The 17,777-nt window shown below is 42.8% G+C and overlaps 1 protein-coding gene across 2 annotated transcripts in view; it reads left to right on the top strand.

The window, feature by feature from the left end:
* MACF1 (microtubule actin crosslinking factor 1) overlaps nt 1-17,777 on the top strand; it is a 327,723-nt gene that overhangs the window by 119,189 nt on the left and 190,757 nt on the right. For both annotated transcript variants that reach the window (XM_060140476.1, XM_060140475.1), the window contains exons 3-5: nt 2,032-2,121; nt 5,956-6,033; nt 10,852-10,944. In XM_060140476.1, coding sequence (XP_059996459.1) covers nt 2,032-2,121; nt 5,956-6,033; nt 10,852-10,944 — 261 coding nt within the window. The remainder of the gene's footprint in view (nt 1-2,031; nt 2,122-5,955; nt 6,034-10,851; nt 10,945-17,777) is intronic.

Below are 17,777 nucleotides of genomic sequence, written 5' to 3'. Positions count from 1 at the left end.
CTCCAGTGACTAGAAATCCACTATTCTGAGAGTAAACCCTTTCTCTTATTGTCTAGAAAATTAATTATGTTGAAAAGAATCTTCTTCCTTGTAATTTCCAATTGTCTTCTGATTCTGTGTTTGAGCATATCAGTGAAGTTGTCCCTAGACTTGGAATGAATCAGTCACTTTAGGCACTTCCCACAGCTATGTGACCATAACTTCTCAGAGCCTTAGCTTCCTCAGTTTCTGTTATAGAATGGGAGTAATAAGTAAACTTCACAGGGCAGTTGTTTGGATTAAGTAAATAAAATGAGATTATGTCTGATTACAAAGCATTGTAGTAATGGCAAAGACTAATATCAGAAAGACCAGGGCTTCCCTGGTGGCGCAGTGGTTGGGAGTCTGCATGCCGACGCAGGGGACACGGGTTCGTGCCCCGGTCTGGGAAGATCCCACATGCCGCGGAGCAGCTGGGCCCGTGAGCCATGGCCGCTGAGCCTGCGCGTCTGGAGCCTGTGCTCCGCAATGAGAGAGGCCACAACAGCGGGAGGCCCGCGTACCGCAAAAAAAAAAAAAAAGAAAGACCAAACTGAGGCCCGTCTTTCCACTTGTGACCTTAGGCAAGTTACTTAACCTCTTTGTGTCTCATTTTCTAATGTGTAAAACAGGAATAATAATACCTACCTTATGGATATGAGGGATAGATGAGATAACATCTAAAGCATTAGCACAGTGTTTGACATTACCCACACATTTTTCTAAAGTGATATCTATTTGTTTTTGCATAGTTTCAGTTATAAAATTAGAATTGTTTTTTCCCAAAAGAAAAGTATTTCTCAAGTTCACTATTAGAAGTATTTGGTAAGGGGCTTCCTTGGTGGCGCAGTGGTTAAGAATCCACCTGCCAATGCAGAGGACACGGGTTCAAGCCCTGGTCCAGGAAGATCCCACATGCCATGGAGCAACTAAGCCCATGTGCCACAACTACTGAGCCTGCGCTCTGGAGCCCACGATCCACAACTGCTGAAGCCCATGTGCCACAACTACTGAAGCCCTCGTGCTTAGAGCCCATGCTCTGCAACAAGAGAAGCCACCGCAGTGAGAAACCCATGCACCGCAACAAAGAGTAGCCCCCACTCTCCGCAATTGGAGAAAGCCCGCACGGAGCAACGAAGACCCAACTCAGCCAAAAATAAATTAAAAAAAAAAGTATTTGGTAAGAAAGGGGTTAAATTAAGGTACACCGTATGGAATACTGGGTATCTAGCATTTTAGTTTCCTTCGTAGCACTCTGGAAGGCTTTTCTGACTCTGACTGGTCTCATCTGTCCATCATTGGCCGTCATTTCACATTTTGGTCCATAATAATTCCTGAGATGTTTCAGGATGATTAAGACTCCCCATCCCTAGTCCAAACTTTCTGGAGCATTTTTCATGGTTGGCTGGAATATGTAATGGATCTGGCTTCAATTTACTTATTAATTATAAATTTACTTATTTATTTTATATTTATTTTTGGCCGCGTTGCGTGTTTGTTGCTGCACGCGGGCTTTCTCTAATTGTGGTGAGTGGGGGCTACTGTTCGTTGCCGTGCGTGGGCTTCTCATTGCGGTGGCTTCTCTTGTTGCGGAGCGTGGACTGTAGGCACGCGGGCTTCAGTAGTTGTGGCTCACAGACTCAGTACTTGTGGCTTGCGGGCTCTAGAGCACAGGCTCAGTAGTTGTGGTGCACGGGCTTAGTTGCTCCGCGGCATGTGCGATCTTCCTGGACCAGAGCTCGAACCCGTGTCTCCTGCATTGGCAGGCGGATTCTTAACCACTGTGCCACCAGGGAAGTCCCTGGCCTCAATTAAAAAAAAAACACACATACACTTCTGTTAAGTGTTACCATTTCATATGTATTATACTCCAACCTGAAAATTCCTGAATTTTTTGTTGTTTCCAGTTTCAAATTCTTTAATTTGTGTTTACCTAGGACCAGAGATTCTTGTGTAGATAATAAAATAATTCAAGATAGAATAAAAATCAGTCTGTTTCACTCTCATGCACAGGTCCGGAAGCACATCAATGATCTTTATGAAGATCTGCGGGATGGCCATAACCTGATCTCTCTGCTGGAGGTCCTCTCAGGCATCAAACTGGTGAGCTTCTCTCTTCTCCTAATCAGTTGACCTCACAGGTGTGGCCCTATTAATGACATATGGGTCCACCTTGTTGAGTGCTAGGGCAGTGACTGTCACTGTGTCCTCTGTTACATGGGAGGAAAAAGTAGAAGAGGTCATTGGTGGACTTTATAACTCAGACTTAACACTTTATAAATGCTGTAATTTCATCTTAATTTAACCTGATGTATCATATATTCTCATTTCTTGATGGAATCAAGTATCAGTTCTGTTCCTTTCATATTTGCATGTTTTCTCCTTACTTGTTCTTTATCTATTTATAGATGCTAGTGTTTCAGGAATAGCAGATTTACATTTAAAGGTTTTTGAATAAGGTGCATTTTTCTTCCTACAGCTTTATTTCTAGTCTATATAGACTCCTCCTATTTTTGCTTCTACCTATGAATTGTTCTATTTCTATATTCAACAAAGACCTGAAATTTACATTTAAAAGCCCAGGTATTTAGAGTCATTTTTTCCCAAATCACCTCACTTTCTCCCTTCTGGGATTCACTGTCTTTCACAGGGTTGGAGAAGTGCTGAAGTTGCTGTCTGAGCATAGCCCCAGACGGAGTACATCTGGGCTCCTTGGATAATTAAACATGCCTGCTTCCTCCCCAGATGTATTAAATGTGGCTTGTGGAAACACTTACCTGTCTGAGGGCAAAGGCTGTCTGAACCTCTTGGCTCATGAGTTCTTATCTTCACTTTGTTTGAGGGATCAGCGTAACCTCTCTGTGGGCTCATTGTTTCCTATATGGGAGCCTAATGGAAGCCTGTGATCCTATGCAGCTCCTGCTCTAACTCGAGCGTTGTAGACAACATACTTTTCATTTAGAAAAGGCCAGGGCTGAATACTGGAAACACCTGTGAGGGAGGAGTGCTCTGGAGAGGCACACCGCTCGAGGAGCTGGTGGAGCCAGCGTGCTCACCGCCTTTGGTGATTCTTAGTAAGTAATAGCTTCTTCCACGGTTGGAGCTTGCCTTCCCCTGGGGCCTTTGTTTTGGTTTCACTTTTTTTTTGGTCTTACAGTAGAATTAATTTTATAATGTTTAGTGGCCTAAAATTGACAGATGCTTTTATTAACATAGCCAGTACATATGAATTCTAGTTCTTCTCTGGCCCTCATTTATAAATCTCCTAAGTAATCAGAATTTTACTTTCACTGTGCTGGACTTAACAGTGCTCACAAAGTTATATTTTGGGCAGTTTGGTTGGTATATTTGATGAACTTGTAGTGATTTTATATTGAAAAGTGATTCTTTTCAGTGATGTTGCTTAAAAAACAGGTTAAAACCACTCCAATCTGATTTCTTTTTCTAACCTTTGAAAACCTACAGGTGTTTATGGAGATAGTCGTAAAATATCATCTTTTCACCAAAAACCACCCACATATGTCTTTCATGGTTATTCTCATCCTCCTCTCTGCCTTACTTGATTCACAGAAGTAGGGAGGGTGGGTGGCCGTGGAGAATTAAAGCTGTGTTTCAACAAAAGAAGTGTTCAATATAACCATCTGCTCTGGTCTTAATTTGGTTTTTGCATCTTTCTGGAGGTGGGAGGGTATTTTCATATTTATTTTCACCTTTTTTTTCCCTGCATTCATTTCCTTTTCGTTCATGTGTTGTGAATTTCCTGTTACTCTGTCATGTCTTTCTCTTGGTTGGTGGCCAAAGAAGCCAGCAGGGCTGAAGACCCTCCATCTGGTGAGCATGCCCTCCTGGCGCCATACAAACAGCAAGGAGCAGGAGGAAGATGATGATGATGATGATGTAGTAGGTCCTCCTGGGGCCACCAGCATCCCAGCCGGCACTGCAGGGCCATCAGAGAGTTTGGGGTTCTCTAGGTCTCCAAGTAGCTCAGTTACCAGTTGCCTTCTTCCCTGTCCGCCTGGGAATTTGGGTCCCAAAGAAAGTGGTTAAAACTAATTGTGCCTCTTGCCACTGTTAGATGATCCTGGAGTGGGAATTGTTTTGCTTATCTGAGAGTAGCTGGCACGAAAAGAATAAGGGTGTTCGGTGGCATCAAGTCCCTTTGTGACCTGGAGACCCATGGCTTTCTGGTGGCCTTGCTATGTTGTCTGAGTCGAGATCACAGAATCGTGGAAAGCTTAGTTGACGGCATGACAGTTATTGCTTATGACTCCACACTCCAGACTAACGGGGACTGTCCATCTCTCTGGCCTCCAGGTTCTCACCACACACCATGTCATTTGTTTTCAGAAGAGCCTGGTGTTTGCAAACCACTCACTGCATGGAGATACTCTGCTTGGTCAATAACATCTCTAGTTGCTGTAGAGGACAGATATTTAACTTGCATGTTCTTAAGCGTATTTTTGGTGGGGAGTACTTAGGAGTAAAGATTAGAGTGTGTAAGAAGGCCATTTTCTGCTTGCAGGCTCTAAGCTATAGCCTGTGATCTTTCTCCAGAAAGAGGGCTTAGGCAATATCCCCATTCCTTGTCCTCTTAAAGTCATCTTTTCACCTCATTGATCTCCCTTTCCATTGCCTTAGAGTCTTCAGTTTCACAGGCTCTGTCATCTTCTAAGCTATAGTTACAATTAGTTTAGCTGAAATAACTGAGAAGAAGTTCTCACTAAGAAGATTTTTCCTAAAACTTTGACTTATGAAGTTATCCTGTTTCACAGAGAGGCCTCATCCTCTCTGTCGATTACTCTGGTTTGGAAGTTTTGCTTAGAAGGGTTAGGGGACCCCCACAGAGATGCTTCCACCCCATCTTTCCATGTGGTGGGTTACTTTTTGCCCATTTCAACCTGGGGCAGTGTTTCTTCTGTGCAGGTGCCCACAACAGAGCTGCCTTGTATTTTATTGGCCTTTAATTAGTACCAATTTGACATTTACAAATGAATTGGGTATGATCTAGTGAGAGTAATGTTTTAGTCCCAATTGTAGTAAAATAAAAACAGCATTGGAAAGTGAGCAGGAGAAAATGTTCCAGAGGTAGATAGCAGTCCCTGTACCCACTGGGGAAACACTTCCTGCACTTCTGGATGGATAGGAGTTGAGCAGTGGACGAGGCAGTGGGGACGGGCACCAGGGGCCCTGGGTGAAGGTGGGCCTCTCCCCCGTGGCTGTTATGACATCCAGGACTGAGTGACTGGCAGGAAATACCTTTCTTTGGAGGACTGTGTTTAACAGCCCTACATCATCAAAGTCTTTTTTGCTCTGGGTATTTCATACTGGGGTAAAGGGTGGCTTTGCTACACCAACACCCATCTTCCTAGAAAATAGGTTTCTTCCTGATTTCTGCCTTCCATTCTAGGTTTTTTCACTTGCTTGTTGAGCATGTGTAACTCCTCATTCCCTAGTATAAAATTGGCTACCTCTAGTTTCTCTTGCCAGGTTTGTAATACAGTTGGCTGTGTCCATTACTGTGCAGTATGCAATTAGGACTTTCTACCGTTCCTTACAATAGCATTTAACTGCGATTCTGGGAACCATAGAGGCAAGTCTTTGTTCCCATTAACGTCACATCCAGAATCAAGTTCTGCCACGTACGACTGCAGAAGAACCCGTAGAGGAGCTGCGGCACTACCTAAGCGTTTGCATTCACACGGGCTGTGTGTTCACGGGGATCCTAGTGGTAAACAAGGCCTTCTGGGGCCTCAGCAAGCATGGTGAACACACACAGGTCCTGCCCTGGGGGGTGCTTTATGGGATGCTCCCAGGCCTGGCTTCAGTCATGAGGAATTCTCTGTGGTCTTTTAGTCCTTGAAATGAAAGAGGAAAGTGGTCTGCACGGGTAAATTGGTGTAGCTGAAATTAACATCCCTTTTGTTTGTTTGTTTGCAGCCCCGGGAGAAGGGCAGGATGCGTTTTCACAGGCTGCAGAATGTGCAGATTGCCCTGGACTTCCTAAAGCAGCGACAGGTAAGAGTGTCCCGTGTGTTCCCCATTCTGCCAGGGAATGTTGGCATCGGGTCCCTAGATGTTCTCAGTGCCCCTGGTGTGTCCTCAGTAAATCCGACCGATGCAGTTCTGAGTCGTGCTTGCTAGTGAGCAGCTGTATTGTGTTTGAACAAATCATTCGGTGGTCCTTACATAGAGTTTGTGGCCTGTCTGAGGGGGGGAGAGTCTTAGAGAAGAGCAAGATGTGAAAGATTGACTCACCTCGGGTGGAGGTCAAAGGGAAGATGAAAAATAAACCAGCTCAGAAGATCGGAAAAGGTACATCGTCTAGGAAGAGGGAAAACCAGAGTGCTCCATCATCATGAGAACTGGGTGAGGGGATGGTCAGGATGGCTGAACGGCACATGGAGCTGAGGCGAGGGTCTCAGCTGTGCAGCATTGGTGACTTAAGAGAACAGCCTCAGTAGAGCAGAAAAGTGTTTAGGACATAGTAAAGAAGCTTTTCCCTCTTTACTAAATAAGGAAGGAAGGATAAAGAAGGAAGATGGCAACATATTTTTAGACATAGGGGGAGAAGCCAACGAAGAGAGGAGAACAGAATGAGAGCAAGGAGGAGTACGAGTCAGAGCCTGTTACCCCGGAAGGTGCCTTGGAGATCCTCTAGTCCAGCCTTTTTGTTTCATACGGAAGGAAACTGAGAAATGACCTGCCCCAAATCACACAAGGTAGAGCAAAGCTGGGACTTCCACTGAGGTCTCCTGACACTTGTTTAATGCTCCTTCCGTGCTGCTTTCTACACACGTTTCCTCCTCCCATTGCTTCCTAATTGATGGAACCAAGCCCAGGGATAGAGGGATGAGATACAGAGCACAGCTGACGTGGTTTCTTTGAAAAAGAAAGGAAAAAAATGCCTCTTCTGTGATACAGGGAGGAGGAAGGAAGGAGGGATAAAGACAAAGAGAAAGTTTGTGGAGAGGAGGAAGGTGGATGGATGAGGGAGCCAGAGATCATCTGCCTAGAGGGCTGTTTGGAGAGACTTGGTATAGCTGCAGTCGCCAGGCAACAGCACCGGTCACGATGACATTAGATGGTACACATATTTTTGGAGTTAGTTCATTTCTGTCACTCTTATCGGTAATTCTCATTAACTTGGGAAATTCTTTTTCTGTGTACTCCTGTAGCAGTTTGCTTCTAATATAATACTTATTACTTTATTGTTATTTCTCTGTTTGCTGTAATGCACTGTAGGCCCGTGAGGACAGGGAACGTGATCTTACTTAACATTTTTATCTTCATCACCTGTCATCATGAAAGGTCCATAATCAGCACTTAATAAATATTTGTTGAATAAATTGATAAATGAAAAGAGGTAGGAGAATTGGAGGCTGACGTGTTTAGGGGACCAGAGAGAGCAGCGTTGGAATGTCTGTATGTAGAGTTACAGGAAACCAGAGAGGGCCTTAATGGGCAAAAGGTGAATTGAGAAGAACTGATTAGCTAGAAATATAAATAAGGATGGAGAGGAGATTGGTTACTTGGCTACAGTAAAAATGTGAGCGGTTAACCGTGGACACAGAGAAGGGCAGAGAGAGCTCTAGAGCAGTTCTTGCTTATGGTGAGGTTGTAGCTGTGCAGGTGTCCAAAGCAGAGTGAAAATGAAAGTCATCAGAAGTGGGAAGGCAGACAGGTTGTACAGATGGGTGATACTTGGGTCATCGAGATGAGTGTGACAGTTATCAAGAAAGGTGGTAGAAGATGAGGTAGGAAAGGTAGGGGTTAGGTGTGAACTCTCCGAGGAACAGATTGGCAGAGGTTGGAAGGTGGCTTGGCCAAGGAAAGTAGACTTCAGAAGACAAGGGGAAAGCTGACAGAGTTGGGACTGAGGAACGTGGACTTGGCTGATACTGCCAGCCTGCCAGCTGTGGGCTGCTTGTGATTAGAAAACCTGCACTCAGACCAGAGGCAGGTTGTCCCACTCCCAATATACAGAAGAGGAAACTGAGATACAGAAAAGGGAAAGAATTTGCCCAGGTGTCTTGGTCATTCAGGTTGCTGTAACACAGTATCACAGCCCTGGTGGCTTATAAACAACAGAAATTTATTTCTCACAGTTCTGAACGCTGGGAAGTCCAAGATCGAGGCAGATTTGGTATCTGGTGAGGTCCTGGTTCAGAGATGGCTTTTAGCTGTGACCTCACATTCACATGATGGAAAGGTCGAGGGAGCTTTCTGGGTCTCTCTTTTTTTTTTTTTTGCGGTACACGGGCCTCTCACTGTTGTGGCCTCTCCCGTTGCGGAGCACAGGCTCCGGACGCGCAGGCTCAGTGGCCATGGCTCACGGGCCCAGCCGCTCCGTGGCATGTGGGATCTTCCCGGACCGGGGCACGAACCCGTGTCCCCTGCATCGGCAGGCGGACTCTCAACCACTGCGTCACCAGGGAAGCCCTCTGGGTCTCTCTTATAAAGATACTAATTCCATTCCCTCAAGGCCTAATCACCCCCAGAAGGTCCCACCTCCATATACCTTCAGATTGGGTGTTAGGATTTAACATATGAATTTTGGAGGGACACAAGCATTCAGTCTACAGCACCGGTCACCATAGTGTAAGGGAGAAGTGAGGCTTCTGTTTGAGGTCACTAGGTTCTTTAGTACATGAAGATTTCAGTTCAATTGAAGAGATAAAGGAAGGGCAGCTTCAGGACGGTTTGCCACAGTTGTCAGGACCTCCATGAGGGTACAACAGACACTCGCAGGGGTGGAGGTGGAACTGGAAGTAGGCTGGTTTTCCTAGGACACTCTCGGTTTCAGCACTGAAAGGCCCACGTCCCAGGAAACCCCTCAGTTTCCAGCACCCAGGGATGGTTGGTCACCCTGGTGGGGGAAGGGCCTGTGTGTCTGTGCACATCGTGTTGCTGGAATGAGATTTTAGGAGTAAAGCATATGCTATGGGAGGTGTGGGTAGGTGGGGATGTCTGCAACAAAGGAGGGGAAATAGATGGGAGCAGGCCAGAGACCAGTAAGGGACAAGGGGCAGATCTCTCTCTCTCAACCTTGAAGAAATAAGAAAGAAAAAGAAGAAAGTCAGGGCTGTGGTGACTTAATTAAAAAGCAACTCATAATAGCATGTGCTTGCAAGGTTGCTTTGCTGGTGGGATTGCAAAATGGTACAGTCACGCTGGAAGATACTGGTTGGCCGAAAAGTGCGTTCGCTTTTAAAGTAAAAATCAGACACATTTTTCGTTTTCACCGAGAACTTTATTGAACAAATATATTCACCCTTTTGTTCCACTGCTTTCTGCCATTTTTCAGGCAACTTCGTAATTCCATTTTCCCAAAACTTTTTATCTTTTTGAGCAAAGAACTGTTCTAGGTGCCTTTTACAGTCTTCCAGGGAATTGAAATTTTGTCTATTAAGAGAATTTTGTAAATACCTAAATAAATGGAAATCTGAAGGTGCACTGTCTGGTGAGTACAGTGGGTGAATCAGAACTTCGCAGCCAAGCTGTAACAGTTTTTGCCGGTCATCAAAGAAACTTATGGTCTTGGCGTTATCCTGATGGAAGATTATGAGTTTTCTGTTGACTAATTCTGAACGCTTTTTATCGAGTGCTGCTTTCACTTGGTCTAATTGAGAGCAGTACTTGTTGGAATTAATGGTTTGGTGTTCCAAAAGGAGCTCATAATAGAGGACTCCCTTCCAATCCCACCATGTACACAACATCACCTTCTTTGGATAAAGACCGGCCTTTGGTGTGGTTGGTGGTGGTTCATTTCGCTTGCCCCACAATCTCCTCTGTTCCGCATTATTATACAGTATTCACTTTTCATCGCCCATCACAATTTATTTTAAAAATGGAACGTTTTCATTACATTTCAGTAGAGAATCACAGGCGGAAATACGGTCAAGAAGGTTTTTTTCACTTAACTTATGTGGAACCCAAGCATCAAAGCGATGAACATAACCAAGGTGGTGCAAATGATTTTCAACGCTTGATTTGGATATTTTGAGTATGTCAGCTATCTCCCGCGTGGTATAACGTTGATTGTTCTCAATTAATGTCTCTATGTGATCGCTGTCAACTTCAACTGGTATACCTGACCGTGGAGCATCGTCCAGCGAGAAATCTCCAGCACAGAACTTCGCAAACCACTTTTGACATGTTCGATCAGTCACAGCACCTTCTCCATACACTGCACAAATTTGTTTTTGCGTTTCAGTTGCATTTTTACCTTCCTTGAAATAATAAAGCATAATTCGCCAAAATGTTGCTGCTTTTCTTCAACATTAAAATGGTTACACAAAAATTCACCAATTTTGATGTCTTTTTTTAAACGCACACTGATATGACAACTGTCACATACAATCTAACAAAATTGTTTTGAATGAAGTTAAAGACAACTAAGTGCTACAGAGCCATCTGACGGAAAAAAATGAACGAACCTTTTGGCCAACCCAGCAGTTGGGCAGTTTCTTATAAAGCTAAACATATACCATATGACCCAGCAATCTCACTCCTAGGAATTTACCCTAGAGAAATGAAAACATGTGCTCGCACAAAAAACTGTACATGAATATAGGAGCTTTATTCATAATTGTCCCAAACCAGAAACATGCAATGTCCTTCAATAGATGAGTGGATAATTACAGTGTAGTGTATCGGTATAGTGGAATACTCCTCCACAACGAAAAGGAGCAAACTGTTGTTACATGCAGCAACTTGAATGGGGATCTCATGAACATTATGCTGAGTGAAAAAAAGCTATTATCAAAAGATTACATACTGTGTGATTCCATTTAAGTCACAGAGCTCTGAGACCAGCTTTTGTTTCTTTTTCAGGTGAAACTAGTGAATATTCGCAACGATGACATCACAGACGGCAACCCCAAGCTGACCCTGGGCCTGATCTGGACCATTATTTTGCACTTCCAGGTAGGGTCTATGAAGTTTGTGGTCCTGGTTGCTTGGTTTGGACATGACCTAGAAAGAGTTAGAGGTTGCTCTGCCTTCCAAGGGCACACTGAGGCTTGCTTCTCCGTATTTGGCAGTGAATGAGGGTGAGAGTGGGAGTTGGAAAGGAAGATTAGGGTGGCCTGGAGGCAAAGCTCTTGCAGTGTAAACCCAGAACTTCCACATCATTTGCATGATGAAATGGGATTTTTCACTTGTTTGTGCTTTGGCCCTTTCATTGGCAGTCTGGTTATTAAAAGTCTGCTCAGCTGAATCAAAACTGTCTCTTCAGGGACTCAGAATGTGAGGGGTGGGGAGAGATGTTGGATTTGATGCTCTAGAAGGGTGGAGCGAAGCCTTATAATCCTCTTCATTGTAGACTTTTCCTCATCTCTAATGATCTTAAACAAGCCTAGTTAATTGTAGCACTGTCTTAGTTATTTCGGGCTGTTATAATGAAACACCATAGGCTGGGTGGCTTAAACAACAAACATTCATTTCTCACAGTTCTGGAGGCTAGAAGTCTAAGATCAGAGTGCTAGCATGGTTGGCTCCTTGGTGAGGGCCCTTTTCCTAGTTACGCCCTTGCATGGCCTTTCCTTGGGGCATGCATGCAGAGAAGGAGATCTTGTGTTCCTTCATCTTTTTATAAGGACATCAATCCCATTATGAGGGCTCCACTCTCATGACCTCATCTAAACCTGCCAAAGGCCCCACCTCCAGATACCATCATATCAGGGTTAGGGCTTCAATATATGAATTTCGAGGGGACACAAACATTCAGTTCATAGCAAGCACCTTGGTCTCTGGGTTTGTATATGTGTTTATAATCACAACCTTGTAGCATCCATCACACCCAAGAACAGTGGCATGTTGGTAGTGTTCACATGGTCACACAGCCTTCCTGTTGGTCCCCCCTAAGAAGATAAATCCTTTTCAAGTCTGGATTGCTATTGGAAAATCACAGCCCTATTTTTATAAGTAGACTATCTTGAATCACGTTAGCTCAACTAAACAAAACTATTTCTCAGACAGTTCTCCTATACCCAACAGCTGTACACAAGGCTGATCGATTACAGGGAGCACTTCTTTTTTTTTTTTTTTAATTTATTTATTTTTGTCTGCGTTAGGTCTTCGTTGCTGCATGCGGGCTTTCTCTAGTTGTGGCGAGCGGGGCTACTCTTGGTTGTGGTGTGTGGGCTTCTCATTGCGGTGGCTTCTCTTGTGGAGCACGGGCTCTAGGCATGGACTTCAGTAGTTGTGGTGCATGGACTTCAGTAGTTGTGGTGTGTGGGCGCGGCGGGCTCAGTAGTTGTGGCGTGGGCTTTTAGTTGCTCTGTGGCATGTAGGATCTTCCCAGACCAGGGCTCGAACCCGTGTCCCCTGCATTGGCAGGCAGATTCTTTACCACTGCGCCACCAGGAAAGTCCCCGGGGAGCATTTCTTGAGCAGGTGGGAAAAGAAGGCTAATATAAATATCTCAAGGCAGTGACTCCCAGGGCTGTGGCTGCTGTGATGTCCCAGTTGGGGGGTCAGCGCCACCTGCTGGGTGAAGGCAGAACAGCAGGTGTCCCAGAATTCCTGAGAATCTGGGAAATTCTGAGAGCTCAGGGTTTATTTCTTGGCGCTCTGGTTTGGAACCAGTGCTGGCAATCTGCAGCATAAGTAGGTTTAGGAAAGTGTGGAGGTAACGTGTGTTTTTGTGGAACCACAGGGTGTCCTCAGGCATGCTTCAGATATAGGGATAACCATGAACATGAACTTGGCAGTGTGCCTTGGCAGGGTGGGAACAAGAACTTTGCTGAGCTTTCATAGAGTTACCCTCTTGGCACCCTTATGAACAGAGGGGTTTTTTAGAGAAACTTTGTTGGTTGTTTGTATTTCACCACAGACCTGCCTTCACTTTGAGAGACCAATGTTATTCCTCATAGGTGTGAAGTAAGAGGAAGCTGTCCACTGGGTCTTTGTTTCTCCTGACTGCAACTAAATTCAACAAAAGGGAAATTCAGGGGTCAAGGAATGAAAATTGAACTGGCTAATTAAAATTTTCCTGGGACAGAGGAGATGGTGGTAATGTTCCTTAACTGAACACTGCATCAGGAAAATGTTCTCTCTTACTCTCTCTTTAAATATTTGTTATGAAAAATTTCAAACATATATAAAAGCAGAGAAAATAGTATAGAACCACCATGTACCCATCACCTAGCCCTACAGTTGCTAACTCATGGCCAGTGTTATTTTGTCTATATCCTGATCCACTCCTCAAACCCCCAGGAGGTTATTTTGAAAGGAGTCCCAGACATCATATAATTTCATCTGTAAATATTTCAGTGTGTATCTCTTAAAGACTCTTCATTTAAGCAAACCACAGTGTTACAACACTGTAAAAATCAGTAATTTCTTAAAATCATTGAATATCTGAGCACTGTTCAGATTTCCCCAGTTATCTCATTTAAAAAATGGCTTGTTTGAATCAGAATCCAGAGTCCACACATGTGTTAAATTTTCCCCTCCTCTTTTTCTCTCCTTTTAGTTTGTTGAATAAATCCGGTCTTTTGTCCTATGCAATTTATGTAAAGATGCTGGTGGCATCTGTGGGATGTTTTTCTAACAGCATCCTCCATCCCTCTCTTGTATTGCCTGTAAACTGGTGTTTTAGACCTGAGGCTGGATCATACTTAGTTTCCCTTTTTTGTGGGGCGGGCAAGGATGGTGATGTTGAGTTGTATACTTTTTTTTTTTTTTTTTTTTGGCTGTGTTGGATCTTCATTGCTGTGCTTGGGCTTTCTCTAGGTGCAGCGAGCGGGGGCTACTCTTCGTTGCGGTGTGTGGACTTCTTATTGCCGTGGCTTCTCTTGTTGTGGAGCATGGGCTCTAGGCGCGCGGGCTCAGTAGTTGTGGCTCACAGGCTCTAGAGCTCAGGCTCAGTAGTTGTGGCGCACAGGCTTAGTTGCTCTGTGGCATGTGGGATCTTCCCGGACCAGGGATTGAACCTGTGTCCCCTGCATTGGCAGGCAGATTCTAAACCATTGCACCACCAGGGAAGTCCCGAGTTGTATACTTTTATTGCTACACATGAGAAGGCACATAATGTCTGTTGTCTGTCTGTTCGTGATGTTAAGCTTGATTAGTGAGTTCAGGTGTTATCAGCCTGATCCATCCATTGCAGATCCACTCACTGTTAGCTCTTCACCTAAAACTTTAGCAGCTACTGTTTGTCATTGCTAGTTCCATTATTTCATTAGAAGTTGCAAAATGGTGATACTCAAAATTCTATAATTCTTTTGTAAGGTAGAATTTTACTTTATCCATTACCCTGAGAGATAGCTCCTATAGGAAAGGCAAGATACAATGATAAATGCTTTCACCTTTCCCTCTGTTTTACCAGTTTGCAGAATAATTAGTTGATCCTCTAAGTTTCTCTAAAGACCAATGAAAGTTTCTTTGTTGATATTTATTTTCCTTTAGTATCAGTGTGACTCATGGATTTTTAACAGACTTAAATGTGTTCTAATCAAATACAGCTGTCATTTTTCTTAATACTCAGCTCCGTCTTTGGCCAATGACTTTTTTCAAGTTGACTCTGAGTCCTTTGTCATGATCCCCATAGTCTTGATAATGTGCTTTATTTCTTGTGTGAAGAGCTGTTCCAGATATTTTTTGTGTATTTCCTGTTTCAGGCCTGGGATTAGCAATTTCTCCAAGGAACTGAAATTCTTTGTTGACAACAATCTGAGTGCTACCGGGTTGGTCACTGTCTCTAGGCGTTTTCTGTGGACAGAGCTAGCTAACACTTGTATTTTTCTCTTTTAAAAAAATCAAGAATTTATAATGATGTTTCTAATTCAAACTTAGAATTACAGAGTTTTATTCAACTTCTTTGACTTTATGTTTGTATCCTTTTTTTTCTTATGCTGAAAATCTTGATGCTATCTAAGTAACACATTACTTTTTCCCTTTTTCATACACACACAAGCACACGGATGCACGCATACATAAAATCATATATATTATGGCATATATAGAAAGTTATATATATTATATGTAATATATTTGAATCAAAATAACAATGACTGTTATTATTAACAACACGATTACTGAAAAATTTGTGATTTCTTTGCAGTTCTTTTTGTCCTTAGTGTTTATCTCCTAAGGACGTACAAATAATCTTGTTTTATAGTCATTTGAAGTAACTTCTCTCTGTGTTGTTCAGCCATTAATTCAATACACAATTAAGTTCATTTGTTTTTATATTCCTTCAGTTTTTAGGGATTGTTTTTTCCCTTTCAATTTTATTTTATATTTTATAGACCATATACATTGTTCCAAAGGGAAATTTTAAAAAGTGAACACAAGGTGTGTTCAGTGAAGTCTAGCTTTCATCTCTGCCCCCTCCATCCTGTTTCTTCCCTTTCCATATAGTTAGCTAATTGTTTTAAAACATTTTTTGGTTATCATTCTATTGTTTGTTTAAGAAAATACATTCCTTTTTAAAAACAACTTTATTGAGGTATAATTTATGTACCATAAAATTGACGCATTTTCATTGTGTTATTCAGTGATTTTTATGAGTTGTATAACCATCACCATAATCCAATTTTAGAACATTTTCATCATCCCACTAAGGTCCTTCTTGTCTATTTATAGTTATTCTCCATTCCCATCCCCAGCCTTAGGCAACCACTAATATGTTTTTTGTTTCTACAGATTTGCCTCTTCCAGACATTTCATTTAAATGGAATCGTACAATATGTGCTCTTTTGTGTCTAGCTTCTTTCACTTAACATAATATTCTTGAGGTTCATCTATGTTGTAGCATGTATGAGTACTTAATTCCTTTATTGCTGAGGAGTATTCTGTTGTATGGATATACCATATATTTTGTTTATTCAACAGTTGATGGACGTTTGGGTTGTTTTCATTTTTGGGCTATTATAAATAACGTTGATTTGAATATTTGTGTGGATGTATGTTTTCATTTCTCTTGGCTATATACCTATGGGTGGAATTGCTGGGTTATAGGGTAGGTTTATATATAACTTTTCAAGAAACTGCCAAACTGTCTTCCAAAGTGGCTGAACCATTTTATATTCCCACCAGCTCAATTGTGAGAGTTCCTGTTTCTCCATATCCTTGTAATTGTCTGTCTTTTAGATTATAGCCATCATAGTGGGTGTGAAATGGTATCTGCTTGTGGTTTTAGTTTGCAGGAGAATGTATTCTTTTTTTTTTTTTTTAAGGATTTTATTTATTTATTTTTTGGTTGTGTTGGGTCTTCGTTGCTGCGCACGGGTTTTCTCTAGTTGCTGCGAGCGGGGGCTACTCTTTGTTGTGCGGGCTTCTCATTGTGGTGGCTTCTCGTTGCGGAGCACGGGCTCTAGGTGCGCAGGCTTCAGTAGTTGCGGCATGCAGGCTCAGTAGTTGTGGCTTGCGGGCTTTAGAGCGCAGGCTCAGTAGTTGTGGTGCACGGGCTTAGTTGCTCCATGGCATGTGGGATCTTCCCGGAGCAGGGCTCGAACCCGAGTCCCCTGCATTGGCAAGCGGATTCTTAACCACTGCGCCACCAGGGAAGTCCCGATTTTAGTTTTTAATTATGAAATTGTTAATTACCCAGAGAAGTACAGAAAAGTATATAACATCTTCACGTGTATAGTCACCTTCAAAATTAGACAGATGTTAATATTTTATATTTGCTTTTATATATGCTTTTGTTTTTATTTTCCAGTATACCTTTCGTTTTTTCAGTCACTCTGAGAAGGCCAGTATGACTTACAGTGTTGTGTGACACATACTGCTTTGTAACGTGGTTATTTGTTTCACTCAATAAGTACTTGTTAAATGAATGGATATTGTATGAAATTGGTCTCCTCGAAGCTGTGGGGTAGGTAGACCAGATAACTAGACTGTGGTGTCTGTTTTCCTGTGCCCATTGTTCAGATGAGCAAACTGAAGCACAGAGACCAACTGACTTTTTTAGGTTATACATCCAGATACTAATAATAGGATTTCTTATCTCTTGGTTTTGTCCAGGCCTGTTTTAAGGTACATGTTAGGATTTATGATTTTTCTAGAAGATAAGTTCTTTAAAAATCAGAATCTGACAAAATTAGCTTTCCAACTTTCACATGTTTATTAAATACTAGTGTATGTATAGCACTCTGAAATTTAAGAAGTCTGGGAGTTTAGGTCAAGAGTGGTCTTAGTTGGGTTTACATTTGTGTGTACTTTATGACACTTAGTGCTTGGCATGTAGATGAGGCATCATTCATGCTTGTGGAGTGAGTGAATGAGCTTTTTTGCTCTGGAGTCTTTTATGCCCGCTATCTCTATGGGAGACCTATGGGCAGTAAACAGTTAACTAGAAAAAGCCAAAGGATAAAACATGAAAAATATGTGGGCACTAGAAATCTGCTCTCCCAGAAGGCAGCTGGCCGTGTGTTGAGAGTTCAGGCTAGATGAGAAGAAGGTCCAGGGGAAAGTCCTTGTGATCAGAGTTAACTTACTCAGTAAACTAGGGGAAGCAGTGCCCCTATGGAGAAAAACAAGCACCTAAACTTTGGACGTTAGAACATAGCTACTACTTTCCTTAGAGCCTAATCAAGAAAAAGAGTATGGTGGAGTGCCTCATACCTCTTAGCTCCAGTAGTAAATGAGGAGAAAAGGGACTTAACATAGACCAGGCAGGGAGCCGAGCACTTTCAAGACACCATCCCATGAACCCTCTCTACAACCCCATTAAGTAAGGGGTAGCATCCATGTTTTAGAGGTAAGGAGACCGAATCACTTAGCAAGATAGTTACTTAGCTACTGAGTTA

The sequence above is a fragment of the Lagenorhynchus albirostris genome, chromosome 2, assembly GCF_949774975.1.
Source record: "Lagenorhynchus albirostris chromosome 2, mLagAlb1.1, whole genome shotgun sequence".
Taxonomy (NCBI): Eukaryota; Metazoa; Chordata; class Mammalia; order Artiodactyla; family Delphinidae; genus Lagenorhynchus; species Lagenorhynchus albirostris.
The sequence above is the reverse complement of the archived record's forward strand: the minus strand, read 5'-3'. Positions and strand labels throughout refer to the sequence as shown.